Genomic DNA, 17,577 nt, shown 5'->3' on the forward strand with positions numbered 1-17,577 from the left:
TATTTTTCAATCCATGGTGCAACATGTTTCTCCCTCACAGTGCAGTCAAAAACATGATTTTCCTGTGTTTTATAAATATAGGATTGTTAAACATTTACCTGCCAACAGTACTTAGCACCTCTGAACAGAGTGTCAGCAGTCAATCTCTTTTGTGTTCACACAGCAAAGATCTTGGAAGTCATCAGCCACTTCTTAAAATAGTCCAAACCACAAGGAGGCAGTAGCGTTGTTTGTTAATGCATATCTGTGCGTATTGCTTATGGTCTAGATTTCAAGCTATCTGCTTTAATGTTGCTGTTTTGTAGAAAGCTTTGTTGATACTAGCCAGATGGCCACAGCTAGTTAACTCCCTAGTAAGAAGACAAAGAAACTATTTAATTCACTCGCCATAATCCCATACTGCCAGTGCCAGCCCATAGACAAATGTTTAGCTAGCTAGCAAACGTTAGCATATTCACTAGCACAACATAACTAGCTAGCTAGCTAGCTAAGGACACTGCACTAACTTGGCACCTAACACAGGCAGCTGTTTCATGGAAACTAACTAATCCATTGTGATTTAATAATAATGTCAATACTAGCTACAGTGGTTCACTAGCTTGTAGGAAGTATTTAGTGTTGTGTACATTGTGTCTGTGCACTTAGCTAGCTACCATCCCATAGCCTACATTGCATATGACGTGTCACTGGCTCATCCATGGGTGTATGGAGAAAACGCCCTCTTTATCCTTTTTTGGGGGGCTCCCCCAAGTGGGGGTTTGTGCTCTCCAATTGGCTCAAAGTCAAGTTGGTGGCCACTGACAAGCATTGTGTTGGTTCGTCACTAATGTGTCTGCACGTAGCAAGTACTGCTTTTGTTCTAGAAAGAGAAGGAACAGCCTCCCCACTGTGATAAGTACCTATCGGCAGTTTATCGGCAGTGAGATTCTCGGTGTGTTTCATGTTTTAGCGCTGTTTGAAATGACCGCCTGAAATTTCAGCCTGTTTTGGTGGGATGGAGTTTGTCCTTCCATGGTGACATCACCATGCTGTAAATTAGTTAATAGACCAATAAGAAAGATAGTTCCAAACCTCTCTGCCAGTAACAGCAAGTTTTAAACAGCAAGTATTAAACAGCTGCATTGGACCTTTACGAGCATATCATAGCCTATTACAATGTGCTCACATAGCCAACAACATGTAGAGAATGAAGGCAGGAATGAATACCAGGGCGGTCTCACATTTATAAGCAAACTATGCTGTCATCAGAATTATTTTAAAATGGTATACAGACAATCTGACAATGTACTCAATAGGATTTTAATCAAATCAATTAGGCTATTTCTATTGGCAGAGTTAGACAATCTAATCCTGTCGTCAAATCAATTGATAACATGAATGTGTCTCTGTCTTGTTTTCATGTAAACATAGGTCTAAAACATGTTTTATAGATATATTTTATCTCTGATCTCCATCATGTACAGAATGAGCTGCTGCTGCTGACCTGGGGTGAAGGTACAGCATGCGCGCGCACATGTTTGGTGACGCTATGTTTACCCGCATGACTGCGCATGTGGAGGAGTGGTTGGTGCATCTGCTGGATACATCCGCCGTGTAAATGCTGTATTACGCCCTGACTAAAATGTAGGTTATGTGACTGATGTTTTCAGATGCAGAAGCAAAGAAAAACAGAACAATATTTATCGATGGACATGTAAGTTGGCATATAGGACTATACAATTGCGTAAAGGGAGGCACATCAGTATGGAACGAATAAGCAAATTAAGTAGACTAGCTTTCATCGACACATACTGAATGAGATGTGAGTTTCTGGAGTTGTTGACCTTATTCCATAGATAGTGAAGTGTCCTTATGCAAAATGAAAGATATAGAGAATGGGTCGGCCAGGCAGGAAGGAGGCGCAACGCATTCCTGGTTGTTTAGTGGGACATTTTCAGCTGAGTAATAAAACTTTACGACTGAATCGGAAATTGGATTGGCTGTAACTTGACATGTGACTCTCTCTCCATGAACAACTTTATACTGTTGTCTCCCCCTGATTACTATCTTTCTCAATCGGTACACGACCTGGCCGTTTAAGCGACAGCATTTTTCGCGTTCTATACAGAAATGTGCTTTATTTTGCAGCACACCTACATGTTTGCCATTCCATTTGACTGCTTCTCCTTCTCCCCTCCCTCTCTCGCTTTGTGTCTCTCCGTCCCTATCCAGTGCCCCCCTCTCTCTCTCTCTCTCTCTCTCTCTCTCTCTCTCTCTCTCTCTCTCTCTCTTCCCCTTGCGCGCTCATCGCTGTTAAATCAGAAGTGGAACCTGAGTAGATTACTCGGATTCAGGTTGTGGATTGTCATACTTCAGAACCTGAATATCTTTCATTTCGTTTTACAGCGTTGAACGGAATACAAGCGACATATTGGATATTAACAAGTTGGGTTCCTCGGTCTCCTTGGTTTCCCTCCAGCGCTGGTAACCGCTGGACCAGTGGATGTACGTCACTGTAGCAGCAAGGAGAACGTGGGTAAGTTTGTGTTTCTGCGTTCCGTATTGGTTTAAAATTAATCGAATGGTCTGTGGCCTTTGGATGTATTTAAATATGTAACATATATTTTGCTTAACGGGGGAAAAATGCAGAAGTTAACCAAATCATGCATCTAATGTATACTTGTATTGCCACTGTAGGTCTATGGTCTATGGACATCATGTTTTCCCCTGATATAGGTATAACTATTGTAGAGTTAGTAGACCTGTTTGCGTAAACATCAAATGCACAAAATAAAGGTATAGTGTATATATTATTGTTTAGTAATAAGCTACACACTCTGCCATTGTAATAAAATAATTGATCGTCTAAAGGCTTTATCTTGTTCTAGAATATTGGTTAGTGCAGGTAAATTGCCTTTTTAGGACCTGAGCCTGTGTTTGTAAATGTTAGTAATAGGCCAAGCTATATATTCTGCAATTCATCTACAAGTGGGACTGGGAAACTATTCCTGATATTAGTAGTAGCTCGCGGTAACCCACGTGAGCAATCATTTTGATTGTGACAGAAAAAGAGGGCCTGTGTGCATCACCTGGACTAGCTTGTAGCAGCGCTTCTTGTACCAGACCATAGAAAGTAACTGGTACCTGTGGGCTATAGAACCTGCTGGTTGGTGCATTGATGCCTGGTATTATTTACTGTAATGGTTCCGATAGAATTTGAGCTATTTCATTTATTTAACTCTTGAATTGTACGCGCATTAAATATCAAGTGTGATAGGTTATGATACCCTGGTGTGATTCAGGAATTGGGTTTTCTCAGTTAGTCTCCAGTCAAGCATTCGATGTTAAAAAAGGGAACATCTATTTCCTTACTACCAGGCCTAGGTTATTGTTTTGCCTTTAATGTTTAGGACCGATGTCTCTGTGTGGCAATATATTGCGATGGGCCAAGCTGTAGCCTTTCTTATAAACCTTACAATAATATTATGTAGGCTGCTCCACATGCGTAAATCAAAGACCCAATGTTCAGTTAGTTACTTATCTGAACCATAATGCAACATGAGCAGGCAAAACAAAGTTAGTATTGATGGTTGGTTGTGCTGACGGTTGTGGTGGTGTCATCATCATAACATTGTGCAAGTATTCGTTTTGTTTATTGAACTGGTACACTAATGTATAATGTGTATAATCTACATAGCAGCCTGTACACTAATGTGTATTGTGTATAATGTACATATATATATAGAAATACACACTTAGTCATCATGGATCACCAACGCAAAACACTTTAGTTACACAATGGATAGCCTCACGCTTCGAACACACCGACGGTGTTTTGTGGAAAATAATGCGCAACATCATCTGGATATGTATGAAACAAAAGTTCAAAATTCACCTTCTGCTATAATTTCTGTCAAGCGGTCTACTCATACAGTTTGACGCATACGTTCGATAAATCCAATGTATGCACCACACCGAACGCACTGCAACTTCCCCTGCAACGCAATGCTGCAAGGCAAACGCTGCTTTTCATTGGAAATTAATCTAATTCTGGTGTAACAAAATGCAATGACACTGGCGGTTTGTTCGAAGCGTAAATCAATAACGCATCACAGCAATATAAAATCAAACGTGTTTTTGTCATGCACAGCATTTGGCAATAGCCTATAAATTCAGGATCAAACTTTGATTACCTCTGTTCCCACACCTAATATGTATTACAGTGAACACTGCCATCTAGTGTTAGATCGCAGCACCTCAAAATCCTGTCACTGCCAATACTACTGTGTGATCGATAATGCGAGAACATACATACATACATACATACATACATACATACATACATACATACATACATACATACATACATACATACATACATACATACATACATACATACATACATACATACATACATACATACATACATACAGTAGGTCTATGTCAGTAGGGTGTGTTCAGTCACATTGGTTTTACCTAATTCAATGTTAGCTTTGACACAATATAGGACAAAATAACAACATTATGTTGTTTGGATAGCCCACATTAAGCTGCACGCGGTGTTGTTCGTAATGCTCCATACATATATTGTGTGTCATTAGTAGGGCCTATTGTAAAGATTCACTGTTAGGAACCTATATGACACGTGGGAAAAACCGTGTGACTACACTGCAGCAACCAACAACCCAATGGCTTTACCGTACTAAAGTGCCATTCCTCGCCAACATTGAGGATTTTACACTTCTTTCTATTGAAGATGTATTATTATTATTATTATTATTATTATAACTTCTGTTGTTGCTGCTTTCTCAGTTCTCTACAGTGAGAGCCAGGTGTCGCTTGGCTTTGTTTGGGATTTACATTTTATGGATGCTTAGTGAAGTGAGGAAACTATTTGTAGGTGAACATCTATCATCACAAAAGGCTTGACATGCATGCCTGGCCTGTAGTGAATGTAATCATAGACAACAGATGTGTAGGCCTATAGCCTACGTGTGAATAGTCTACTAGACTACAACATTTCATAAACATTCTAGCTACTCAAGCTCAATATGAAAAATGAAAATCAAGTACAACATTAAGACTAAATATTTATTCGAGTCAGAAAATTTCATGCCACGATAACATTCTGGACAGAACCTGTGCGTAATATTTGGTTGAAACCCAAAACGCTGCACCTAAAATGCACGGGCCTACTAGAAAAACCATAGATTTTCTCTAGGCGCACTCTGTCTATGCTGTGGTTGTTTTCATATCAGTTTAATGTTCATTTATTTTGCTGTAAAAGCAGGTAGGTGGTTGCAGGAGGAAGTGAACTGGTAATGCGCTTGTCTTGTCACCTTCACTGGCACCTAATCAGGACATTTCTAAAAACTGCTGAGGGTTTTAGAGAATGGCATAGGGTAAAGTCACTTTTAAAAGCTTTATACGTACAGGTATAGGCCTTCGATATGTTGCTTTATTTGGTGATACAAATCTTTGAAACTACAAAAAAAAAGTGGTTCAAAGTATTTAGAGATTATTGGGGATATCGCAACTGTAGGCCTGAATCTCTTTGGTAGGCGATTGTCCCTAAAATTCTGAAGGCTATTTTGCACATTCTGCTATTGTGCGTTATTAAACTGTTAGAAATATTCGGAATAATTATGTTCTATAATAATAAGAATATGAAAGTGCATTGAAACAAAAGCCTTATCGTTATAATGTGAGAGAGACTATTGTAGCCAAGTTATGTGATCATTTTGGACAGCTGCTTTTCTTAATTTATTTTAAATAGCCTACGTTTAGGGTTGTTTTGCCCATATAAGATAATATTGTAATTTAATGATGGTTTTATATAATATTTCATCTTAGACCAGTAATATTGAATATAACCTATAACCCTGATACCATAATTGTTATTATTAGTGTAGTATAGTTATTTACTAACCTATTCTCTTCGTGCTACTGGCGCATAAGACAGAGTTAGAGTTGCAATAGTTTGTTTTAGAATGCATCATTTTGCTACCCTTGTATGCTTCTAAGGCTTTGTTAGACTTTCTGTGTCTGCCATAGAACACCATTTTAACATTATCAGGACGACATGGTTTTAGTCCGATTTGTTTTTTGTCTGGTTCAAATGTTAGCATATAGGCCAGTACCTGCAGACCTCAAGACCTCCAAAGGTTATAAGTGACCAGTTGTTTTTGCGTGCAAATGCCAGACTGTCTTCCACAAAGGGTGCAATAAAACACTTCCCCATACACTTCCACTTCTATAGTACAATAAAACCACTCTCTACCTCTCCCCCAACCCAATTCACGTTTCCTTCACAGATAGCGCGTCAACAACATATGTTTTACGCGAGGAATAAGAAGCACTATTAAAGAGATAGATATAGGTTACTCAACGTGTATAGTCTAATATTGTGTGTATGGGGGGGGGGGGGGGTCAATTAATACATGTATTAATGATCTAAAGTTGCATGACAAACAAGGCTTACAGAGATAAAAGGTTCCATGTAAGTTCTCTATTCAATTTACAGAAAGGCTCACCGATAACATCCCACTGCATTCCAACTGCTGCGTTTGTCATATGGCCCGCATTAAAGCAATAACCTTTTAAAAGCGTTCGATTTAGAGATCAAAGGCTGTTTGGGGAACACCACGTTTCTATCCGACAACTTCTGCCACACCCGTGAGCTCATTAGTTCGATTAAACTGAGTGCTGAACTTTTATTTGGAAGGCAGAGTAGGATTGATTAGGCTATGTGGATATCAATCGAAATGATCAAACTTGTCATAAAAGTCGGTTTTATCTTTCCCATGTTACTCCAAAAATAATAGTCTACCAGTGTCTAGTCATACAAATAACGTTAGATAGACCTACGTAGATAGACAAAACGCCACAGACACATTTGAAACACATATTAAATATGTTTAGTGGATATTTGAAAATCAAGATGTTAGCTATATTCTTTTTTCATTCTTTATTTTGTATTGCATTGTTCTACAATAGACCTATTCCGACAATGATTAATAGTTTCCATCTCCACACTGGCTTAGCTATTTCATCAACAAATGATCAAACTATTACAGTTACAACCCTCTAATGTTGCACTGCAATACTGTAACGTAGCCTAGCAATAACTGTTGCGCTCTTGCTGTTGCATTTTATGCTGTAAGGTTTAGGCCTGTGGCCTTCTTTTTAGTAATACACGTTTTTTTAAAGGCACCACTAAACGTCTTTAATTAAAGTGTATTCTCTTTCCATGCTCTAACGCTAAAGCCTTCCATTCACTAGTGCATTTAATGTATTTGTATGGGCGAGGATTTCACACACGCGGATACACACAGTGCATGCAGTAGAAGAGTATAGACTAGAATCCGTCATTTGTCTGGTTTTATGACTTCTGCGGCTTACACAGGCATTAAGACATTCTTTCGCTGTAAAACTACCATAAAACCCCCTCTTTCTGCCGAAAGAATTATCACTGAACAAAGGGGTAACGCAGCTAAAAGCCTCGTGTCCCAATATAAGACTTTTCTTACCTCTTCGAATACGTTTCTCGAATTTTGTGCACCGGGTCTAATCTAATTCTTATAAAACGTTGCCTATATCGGGCAACCTCACACGCTATCAAATGTAGCCTAGACCTAGACTTAATATTTCCTATGTAGCCTAGACTTAATGTAGCCTAGACTTAATATTTCCCTACACACATCAGAAAGATGGGTATTTACCTAGCTATGCAGATTCTCGCTTTGGTTAACCACACTGTAATAGCTAGGTTGGTGACAATGTGTGTTCCTTTGGGGATGGAAATGCCCCAAAAGACATGCCCGTCTATCCACAACAATATATACATAACTTATTTTTATGGCTAGCATTAGCAATAAGAGGCCTCTCTTGCCATAAGCAACAGTGAACCCTTTGCATTTTCGTGTCATTCCAACTCTAATGAGAAAATAAGGTGTGTGTGTGTGTGTGTGTGTGTGTGTGTGTGTGTGTGTGTGTGTGTGTGTGTGTGTGTGTGTGTGTGTGTGTGTGTGTGTGTGTGTGAAGTGTGTGTGTCGCACACTCCTGTGTTCAGTTTTCCTGCCAGCCTGTAGCCCTCAAACAAACCTGTGTTAGGACTTATTTTATGTCAAACTGGATTAACTCAATACTTCCTATTTGGAAGTATTAGATCATTGTGTTATGGGCCTTCATATTATCAGTACATCAACATTCAGTCCATTCATATTAGGCTAAAGCATTATCTAAAAGCATATCTATCTATTTGTTGTTATTATAAATAATATAATTAAAAGTCACCCAAACACGTTTTCTTGACTCTATTTTAACAATTGGATTAGGCCCGCCTAATCCTTTTTTTTCAACATAAATCATGCTTTTTAATCCGTTTAGAAACTATGTAACTCACACCGAAGAAAAACATGTTCTATCGATTTAAGAGGGCAATATTGTCAAGCTTTTTCGAACTGAATAATTCGATCACACTGTATTGCGGTTATAAACCCTAATCATATTTTCTCAACCGCGAGGGGTATGGAAACATAACTCCCGTTCTTCTTTAATGTCCAATCTTTTTTTTTTAATTACAAGAGACTGGACTCAAGTTAAATCATTTAAATAGAGCATGCTTGTCTAGCGTTGGCATCTATTTCTCTCAATAATTAAATTCCACATTTAGGCTAATTCATTATTGTGAATGTTTATTGCTAAAGGCCTATCTGATTTAATTCATCCACACACTGAATCTTCTTTATACCTTTGTGAACAGGAGTGTTATTATGTTGCTATGGGATAGTACTGTACAACAAAGAATTTGCGTTACAGGAGCAGATTGGCAAGAGGTGACGTGTGTGTGTGTGTGTGTGTGTGCGCGTGTGCGTGTGTGTACGTGCGTGCGTGCGCGTAAATGCTCCCTATGTATGTAGTCCTTATGGGTGTATGTGCACGCGCATGTGTGCATGTGTTAGCTTGCGATGGCGTGTGTGCGCGCGCATATGCGAGAGTAGTTTCGACTGAGATTTTTTTTAAATTAAGTTACTTTTTCTCCCTCAGTCCCTCTACTCCCTGCTTTTTATTGGAGGAAATTTGGTCAGCTGACATTGTCATCTTGTCCATCCTAGAGTGAGGCTTTAGCGACAACATTCGGCGGTGCCTTGTATCTTTATTGGCGTCCAGAAATACATTATAAAGAAATCATACAGCGTGCCTGTATTAAAAGATAGACTGACAGTGAAAAAAAGAGAGTGACTTAATGAGTGTGAGAGAGGGAGAGGGAGAGAATAAAGAGAGAGCTTAGATTGAAAGGGAGGGAGGGAAAGGGAAAGAGAGGGAGCAAGGGAGAGAGGGAGGTATGAATTCTTATTTCGCAAACCCGTCGCTCTCATGCCATTTAGCTGGTGGTCAAGAGGTTTTACCAAACGTGGCCCTAAACTCAACTACCTATGAACCAGTTCGACACTTCTCCTCCTACGGAACCGCTGTGGCCCAAAACCGGATATATTCCTCGCCTTTCTATTCCCCCCAAGACAACGTTGTATTCGGCTCGACCAGGGGACCGTACGAGTATGGATCCAACGTGTTTTACCAAGACAAGGACGTGCTGCCCAGCTGTAGGCAGAGCACTTTGGGACAAGGTTCACAAAGCTCGCTCGCGCAGGATTACCCGTCTGATCCAGGCAGGAACGGCTCACAGGAACAAAAGGGGAACATTCAGATCTACCCGTGGATGCAGCGGATGAACTCTCATAGCGGTGAGTAGGCCTATTACAAACTCCTAGAGATGAATTAAACGAGCTGGTCCGTTTTACGACTGGGGAAGCTACTTTTTATCACCCCATAAACCATTACTACAGCAGCACCCTGTCGCATGCAATAAAGGCCTTTTATCTTCCTAGGAAAAAGTCTCAGTCACAGTCCATCCCCATGTCCCTCAAAACAAAATAGTTTATATATTTTAAGCTAATCCTTTTGTCACCCATATTAAAGAGTTCACGGTATTTAAAGACGAATAACCTATAATCTCTTCAAATATCACTCAGTGGACTGGGTTCCCCTGATAGCGGAAGTGTGTGTGTGTGTGTGTGTGTGTGTGTGTGTGTGTGTGTGTGTGTGTGTGTGTGTGTGTGTGTGTGTGTGTGTGTGTGTGTGTGTGTGTGTGTGTGTGTGTGTGTGTGTGTGTGTGTTGCGTCAGTATGCACCACCACTGCTGTTGATTATTTAGATAATTGCATGTAAGAACTGACACGATTAGGCTATATCCTACACATCGATTCTTTCCGTGTTTTTTTGTGATTATGTGTGCGCGTGTGTTCGGCTAGTGACATTGCATATCCTACGTAAAAAGATTGATTATGCCTGATTATGATAATTCAAAATTGTGTTTCCATTCAGGAGTTGGATACGGTTCTGACAGACGAAGAGGACGCCAAATTTACTCCCGATACCAAACTCTAGAACTCGAAAAGGAATTCCATTTCAACCGCTACTTGACGAGACGCAGACGTATCGAAATCGCCAATGCACTATGTCTCTCGGAACGTCAGATAAAAATCTGGTTCCAGAATCGCCGGATGAAATGGAAAAAGGAAAGCAATCTAACTTCCACTCTCGCCGAAAGTGGTTCGGCAGGGGCAAGTCAAGACACAGGAAAAGAGGACACAAAAGAGGCGACAGAAGAGAAGAAAGAATGAACGACTTCATATTTTAGCCTATTATATGCATCAATCCGCCGTGATGTGAGAATAACTTAACTACCTAACAAGTACCTATCAACTATTTTTTGGCACAATAAAAACACTAGTGTATTCAAAGATATGGCTGCGTTAAATTCAATGTGGATGCAAGATATCTTCAGACGTCAATGTTTGCCTTTTTCATTTTATTCTGTATTGATATGAACTTTTCACGGTGACCACAGAATTTCTTTCCTTACTTGACATTCCCTCATATAGCCTACCCAGACTGTGTGTAACGCGAAGACGTTCATTATTGTATTTTCATAAATGTGGTTTGACAACGATGCAAAACACATGGTTCTCAGATGTCTGTACACCTATGACGAATATGTTTTTCCAAAAAGAATTGTCAAAAGAATATGTGAATGAAACTACAAGCGTTACATCCACTTGTGTAACTTATTGATGTTTTTTGGTTTTGCTGTTCTGTTGTTCTGTTGTACGAAAAAACTATGCTGAATAATAACGACCCACACTACCTAAATCGTTTATACGTTTGTATATATATGTGTATCTGTTATACATGCCTTAGCCCTGTGAGAGCATTTGTGTGCAACCCGCAACTTTTTTGTAGTAAGTAGGCCCACTTTATTTATGTTTAGATATGTACCAGTAGCCCACTTTATTTATGTTTAGATATGTACCAGTAGCCTACATTATTTATGTTTAGATATGTACCAGAAGCCTACATTATTTATGTTTAGATATGTACCAGTAGCCTACATTATTTATGTTTAGATATGTACCAGTAGCCTACATTATTTATGTTTAGATATGTACCAGAAGCCTACATTATTTATGTTTATATATGTACCAGTAGCCTACATTATTTATGTTTAGATATGTACCAGTAGCCTACATGATTTATGTTTAGATATGTACCAGTAGCCTACATTATTTATGTTTAGATATGTACCAGTAGCCTACATGATTTATGTTTAGATATGTACCAGTAGCCTACATGATTTATGTTTAGATATGTACCAGTAGCCTACATGATTTATATTTAGATATGTACCAGTAGCCTACATGATTTATGTTTAGATATGTACCAGTAGCCTACATGATTTATATTTAGATATGTACCAGTAGCCTACATTATTTATGTTTAGATATGTACCAGTAGCCTACATTATTTATGTTTAGATATGTACCAGTAGCCTACATGATTTATATTTAGATATGTACCAGTAGCCTACATTATTTATGTTTAGATATGTACCAGTAGCCTACATGATTTATATTTAGATATGTACCAGTAGCCTACATGATTTATGTTTAGATATGTACCAGTAGCCTACATGATTTATATTTAGATATGTACCAGTAGCCTACATTATTTATGTTTAGATATGTACCAGTAGCCTACATTGAGTATGTGGTCAAATAATAACTGACCGGTGTGGCTTAGATTGTAGCGTTAGATGAAAATCTAAAATCTAAAACTAAACAATAACAGTGATGTATGACATTTACGTCGTCATATTTAATAAAACTGTTAATAAAAAAGTTGTCCATGTCTTTGCGCCCACCATACCAAGTTAGTCTCGTTCTCAAACAGCAGCATTATAGCCCTCCATGCAGGTTAAATGTGTACACATGTCATTGTTCAAGTTTTTTATTCGTCATATAATAGACCCAAAGCCAGCTACCCTTATATGTTTTATTGACGTTCTTTTTTTAATTCAAAGCTTTGCCACTTAAAATAAATGAATATTCTGTGGCTCTCTGATATTTGTCTGTGGCTCTCTGATATTTGTCTGTGGCTCTCTGATATTTGTCTGTGGCTCTCTGATATTTGTCTGTGGCTCTCTGTGGTAGGGCTCACTGAGAAGTTAAAGCAATTCAATTTACCCACATTTTTTCAAAGCCATGCAGTGAACTCTTTGAATAGGCTAGTCATTTCAAATAGCTACAGAAATATTGGAAAATGTGGATGGGGAGAGGAGAGGAAACGCAAATCACACACAATTCAATAGAAAATCACTGTCTGTGAGGCCTATCTAATTTCCTAGTCTGAAGAGACTTCCATTTCATCTTTCACTGTATGGTTTAAGGTTGTGATTCGTGTTATTAGGTAGACCTATATGTAACGTAATACCAAGCATAATACTAAAAGTCCTTCTTCTCAGTCACACACAAGCCATTTAAAACCATTGCCAGCCGATGTTACCGTTGTTTACGGAGGACATTCTGTTTGCCTTTGTCTTTTCAGATAAACCTGTGATGCAACTTCAATAAAAAGAACTTGGGGTTTCATTTACTCTTATGAGAATTATTATGTTGGCATTATCATAATGTTGGCATTATCATTCTAAGAGTCGTTGTAGGCTATACAATTACTCAAACTTATGCACGACTATTTGGATTTCTGCCATACCTGCCATATCGAGAAACGTGTTGCTAGTGATCAGTCAAGCCATTTAGAAAACAATTCCAGATACAATTCAATATAAAACATATAGCCAAAGTGAAAAAAAGGCGAACTTACAGTATAGTGACCCAAAAAAGTAAGCTCAAGTATTGCTAGTACGGTGACTGCATAACAGAAGGCCAAAGTCATATCCCATAGTAACTGATTGTTTAGCCTTCTGTTATTATCATTATTATTATTAGCAGTTTATGGTGGGAAAACAATTAAAGAAAAACTTCTGACAATTGCGCGTAAAGCTGTGGTCAGACATTATGTAGCCTGACAATTCTATTATAAAGGAGGTTGAAAATTGACCTTGTATTGTTTGGAGACCGACTGCCTGCTCTACGCTACACTTTTACGGCTGATTTTAAAACTATAGAGCAATTTTACTATTGTTGATTATGGTGGTAATCAATTAGCTGGTCTGCAAGATTAGGCCATCAATGCAGTTCTATCCTACAAAATAACAATATTCTATGTGCGCGCATGCCTCGATGCGCATAACTGTGTAGTTGTTGCCAGGTAGATCAAGACATAGTGTGGCAGAGAGGAGAAGGTGCCCTATGCCCTTGTGTGTTTTATGCTCTTATCCGTCCCTGGCACCAGGTGACGCTCTCCGCCTTCCGTCCAGCCCTGCACCGCCAGTGCCCCAGCAGGGTCCCCGATGCCCGGATATCAGGCGTTTCTCCTATTGCCATTAATAAGCTCCAAATGTGATCTAGCCAAATTTATGACTGGCCGATACGAGCACGTGATTCTTTTTAGACGTCCCATATTTGGGCAATGGATAAAAAAATAAAAAAATCCCCCACCTATAAATCGTTGTCATTTTTAGGATAAAACCCCATGAACTTCAAAAGAGCTACAAATCAAACGCAAACGCAATAACAATACTACACCGTTATAATTGCTATCTGTACATATTTTACAATTATCGCGTTATGTCAAAACTTTAATGCAATAATTTAGTCAGTATAAATGCTTCCATTTCGTTTCCTTAGCGTTTTCTCTTGAAATGAGCTCTTACGTAGCCAACTCGTTGTTTAAGCAAACTCACGATGCGTCAACTTTCGCTGTGCACAACCATGGCTACGGATCTAACCCCGAACTCAACGTGTCCGGCTACAGTGGTTATGGAGGGCATGATCACCGCGGGTCATTTGCGTCCCCACGGTCCTCGAGTTCCATTGGCATGGGAGAGATGAACGCTGCGCTGCGTGGCAATCCTGGCGACCTTACACCACGGCCAGAGTCTTCCACAGGAGACTCTACCCAGAGACACCTCATGAACGAGCAGACAAGCGGCCAGGGATCTTTAAATCTGGGACTGTATCGTCGAAAACCCGTGACGGACTCCGATTTGAGCGAAATGCCCATCCGCAAGACACAAACAGGAGAGATCAAAGTCGGAACTTTGCAACCCGTCCAGCCAGTAACACTAGCAAACCATTCGACTCAGCCACAAACCAGCGAGCAGCAACCACAAATATATCCCTGGATGACTAAACTACACATGGGTCACGGTAAAGTTTGATGTTTCTTTTCGCTTTATTTTATACAGAAGGGAAAGTGTCCCTCTCACCCTCTCACCCTCTCTCCTCCATGTGTTCTATCTTTTTTACCCTCTTGAGTCCATTCACAGTTTTTCTTCTATGAGTTTTATAGGCCGTATTCGTAAATAATAAAACTCGCAGTCATAAATTGTATGACAAAGGCATCAATTGCTCGTAAAACTGTCCTGTCACAACGAAGAGGCGATCTGCGTCCAAATTTATGACAGGGTAATTGGATAAGGGAGACACAAGTCTCTGCAAACCCTCAACAAACAATGTGTGCGTTCTATATTTAGAACCAAAACAACGTAGTATGATAAACATGATCCTTATTTTGAGGATATTTGAACTGAAGAGTGAGATTGTGGATTTCACTGTATACGCTTTAACTGAACGTTTCTAATGTAATAAAATATGTATATAGGCTACTGGCCTTGGTAAGTTATTTTTTGTTATACAACAGTAGGCTACTTCAGAGGGAGAAAGGATATTTCTGTAACCGTAACGACTCTTGCCCTTGTTTTAGTTATTGTTTAAAAAAACAATTTTCATTATAATTACAATACTATTATTAGTCATAGGCCTAATAGTAATACAATCACTGTAGTTTCATTGAGTAAACCCGAATGGCCACATTTTGATAACTCATACAGCTCTATATTGATGATCATTCATCCAGCCATCCAGCTATCCTTACGTTCATTAGGCCATACAGTAACTTTAAAACTTTAAAGTAATCTATTGACATGGTGATATAGTCACAGAATAGTGACTTACAGGCTGTGTTTTGCTATTCATTCGTATCTATTTGTAAACTACAAGTCATTGCATGTCCATTGACAAGTTAAGGTATATTTTAAGTGATAATGTTTACTCTGTTTTTATATGAATATTCACATTTCCAGTGCGGTCACACATTTTCTCTCAATTACACCACAGAGGCTGACGGAAAAAGGTCAAGGACGAGTTACACGCGCTACCAAACTCTGGAGTTGGAGAAAGAGTTCCATTTCAACCGGTATCTGACGCGTCGTAGGCGCATCGAGATCGCGCATACGCTCTGTCTGAATGAGAGGCAGATCAAAATCTGGTTCCAGAACCGACGAATGAAGTGGAAGAAGGACTCAAAGCTTAAAATGAAAGAGTCCATCTAAAACAGCGGGGCATTTTCAAACGATATCAACGTTTCTGTTTGAGATGACATTCAAAGACTCTCATCACCACCCGTTTCCAAACCGTGACTTTTGTGATGCGATGTTTCAGTGTGATAATAATGAACATTCTTCGATTATGGATGTGATGATGTAATATACCTGTCATTTGTTTGAATATTGTACTGTTTTATTTTATACCTTGGAATATGAACTTGTGCAACAGAGTCCTATAGAACTTGTGAGAATGTAAACGCTTGAAATAGATTAATTATAGAAAATGTTACTTTAATCATTTTAACGTTTCATCCCTTCCCCTCTTTTTCCTTCAATTGTTTTCAAGTTGAAAGTTATTGATATTATCTTATTCCTACAGTACTATCACCATTGTTTTCTCCGTGTGAGTTTTCTATTAATTTATATTAAACACAACCATGAAAGGTAAATTCATTGTAGTTAGCCTACTCTTCAAACTTATTGTATATTTCTGTTCTGTTTGTGTTTTTTTATTTTTTATTTATCAGGCCCGTTTAAACAACCAGGGATCTTAAGCTGTAACAGACAGATTTTAGTCAATTGCGGGGACTATATCATTCTCAATGACGATATTGTATTTGAAATATTCCACGTAAAATTGTTGATTTTGGCAACAGTGTCGTGAGAACAGTGAGATACTCGTACAATCTAAATAGTTTCGATAAAACATTAAACCTTATTATACATTTCGTAGTTAACATTTATACTGTGATTGGTTTCCTCATATGAAAGGTATATTGTAATACACAACTTGCCAGTCGGCAGGAGATTCATATTTGGGGGAATTTGGCCTGATTGTTGACTAAGATCTGACTCATTGTGCCAAGTATGATCATGGGATGAGTTTTTTTTTGCCTCAGCATTACATTTGTGACAAATCATTATTAACAATTTAGAAGATATTTGGTAAAACACGAAAAATGCATGTAATAGAGGATTTCTGCTGAGAATTGGGCAATACATGGACCAGTGTTCTGGTCATCCTACATTTCCTGCAAATGTCCCATTATTTGGGAACATGGAAAAATATAAATTCATTTGCCCAATGTTTGAAAGTGAAGAACACAGAACAGGTAGCCTCCAACTGAGGTGAGATGTTGAGTTCACAAAAATGTTGTCATGAGGCAGGAGGCTCATGTCCACAATGAGTAGCTAACAATTAAACAATTTCCTTCTCACCCTCGTTTCCAGCGTCTGCCAGAAAACAGTGTTATGTCAACCTTTTCTCATACTCTGCATGGTTATAACTGCTCACAAAGAAAACTTTGAAGGCCTTGTAGGTAAAACGATTTCACATATTACTGTTCGCATTTTCTTGTCAAATCCCTGTTTCACTTTGTGGAAATACTCATCTATTGAGTGGTAGATTGGGGGTTGATCCTCTGGAACAATATGCACTGGAATGATTTAATGGCCTATTCATTCATCTAGAACAGTCAGCACCATGGTAGAGCCTATATTTTACATTGCTCACCTTGTTTAGATAGCTGAAGTTTTGTCTTTGAAGCGGACTGAAATCTTGAGAAGAAAGGCATTCGTTAATGTTTGTGTTTTAAATAATGAAATAAAGATGGGTGAACATGTGCTTCATACCACTGTCTTTTGACGATGTCACGGGGAAAACGGGTTGTGGTGGGGAAGTATAAGTGTATAGGCCCACTGGAATTGTGTGCAGCCAATTCAGTAGTCGTTTGATTACTCCAAGAAGAAGT

General features: G+C 38.9%; 2 protein-coding genes and 1 long non-coding RNA gene across 6 annotated transcripts in view; all 3 read left to right on the plus strand.

The window, feature by feature from the left end:
* Window positions 1-17,577, plus strand: part of LOC106583297 (uncharacterized) — a 70,682-nt gene that overhangs the window by 27,942 nt on the left and 25,163 nt on the right. For 2 of the 4 annotated variants that reach the window (XR_006761402.2, XR_001323469.3), the window contains exon 1: window positions 1,710-2,515. This is a non-coding gene — a long non-coding RNA (uncharacterized LOC106583297). The other 2 variants (XR_006761400.2, XR_006761401.2) reach the window with 2 other exon arrangements.
* Window positions 9,326-10,744, plus strand: hoxc6 (homeobox C6). The gene is given in 2 exon segments (NM_001141622.1): window positions 9,326-9,725; window positions 10,366-10,744. Coding segments are annotated over 2 exon segments (699 nt in total). The 3' UTR covers window positions 10,665-10,744.
* Window positions 14,141-15,912, plus strand: hoxc5 (homeobox C5). The gene is made up of 2 exons (NM_001139548.1): window positions 14,141-14,648; window positions 15,618-15,912. Exons 1-2 carry the CDS (start codon window positions 14,141-14,143, stop codon window positions 15,830-15,832), a joined length of 723 nt encoding a protein of 240 aa, NP_001133020.1. The 3' UTR covers window positions 15,833-15,912.

Source organism: Salmo salar, chromosome 22, assembly GCF_965601325.2.
Source record: "Salmo salar chromosome 22, fSalSal1, whole genome shotgun sequence".
NCBI lineage: Eukaryota > Metazoa > Chordata > Actinopteri > Salmoniformes > Salmonidae > Salmo > Salmo salar.

What these genes read in the sequence shown, in the direction of transcription:
- hoxc5 (NM_001139548.1), top strand. Translation starts at nt 14,141, where the DNA reads ATGAGCTCTTACGTAGCCAACTCGTTGTTTAAGCAAACTCACGATGCG. An exon ending in TAAACTACACATGGGTCACG is followed by an intron (nt 14,649 to 15,617) that starts GTAAAGTTTGAT and finishes ATTACACCACAG; the next exon opens with AGGCTGACGGAAAAAGGTCA.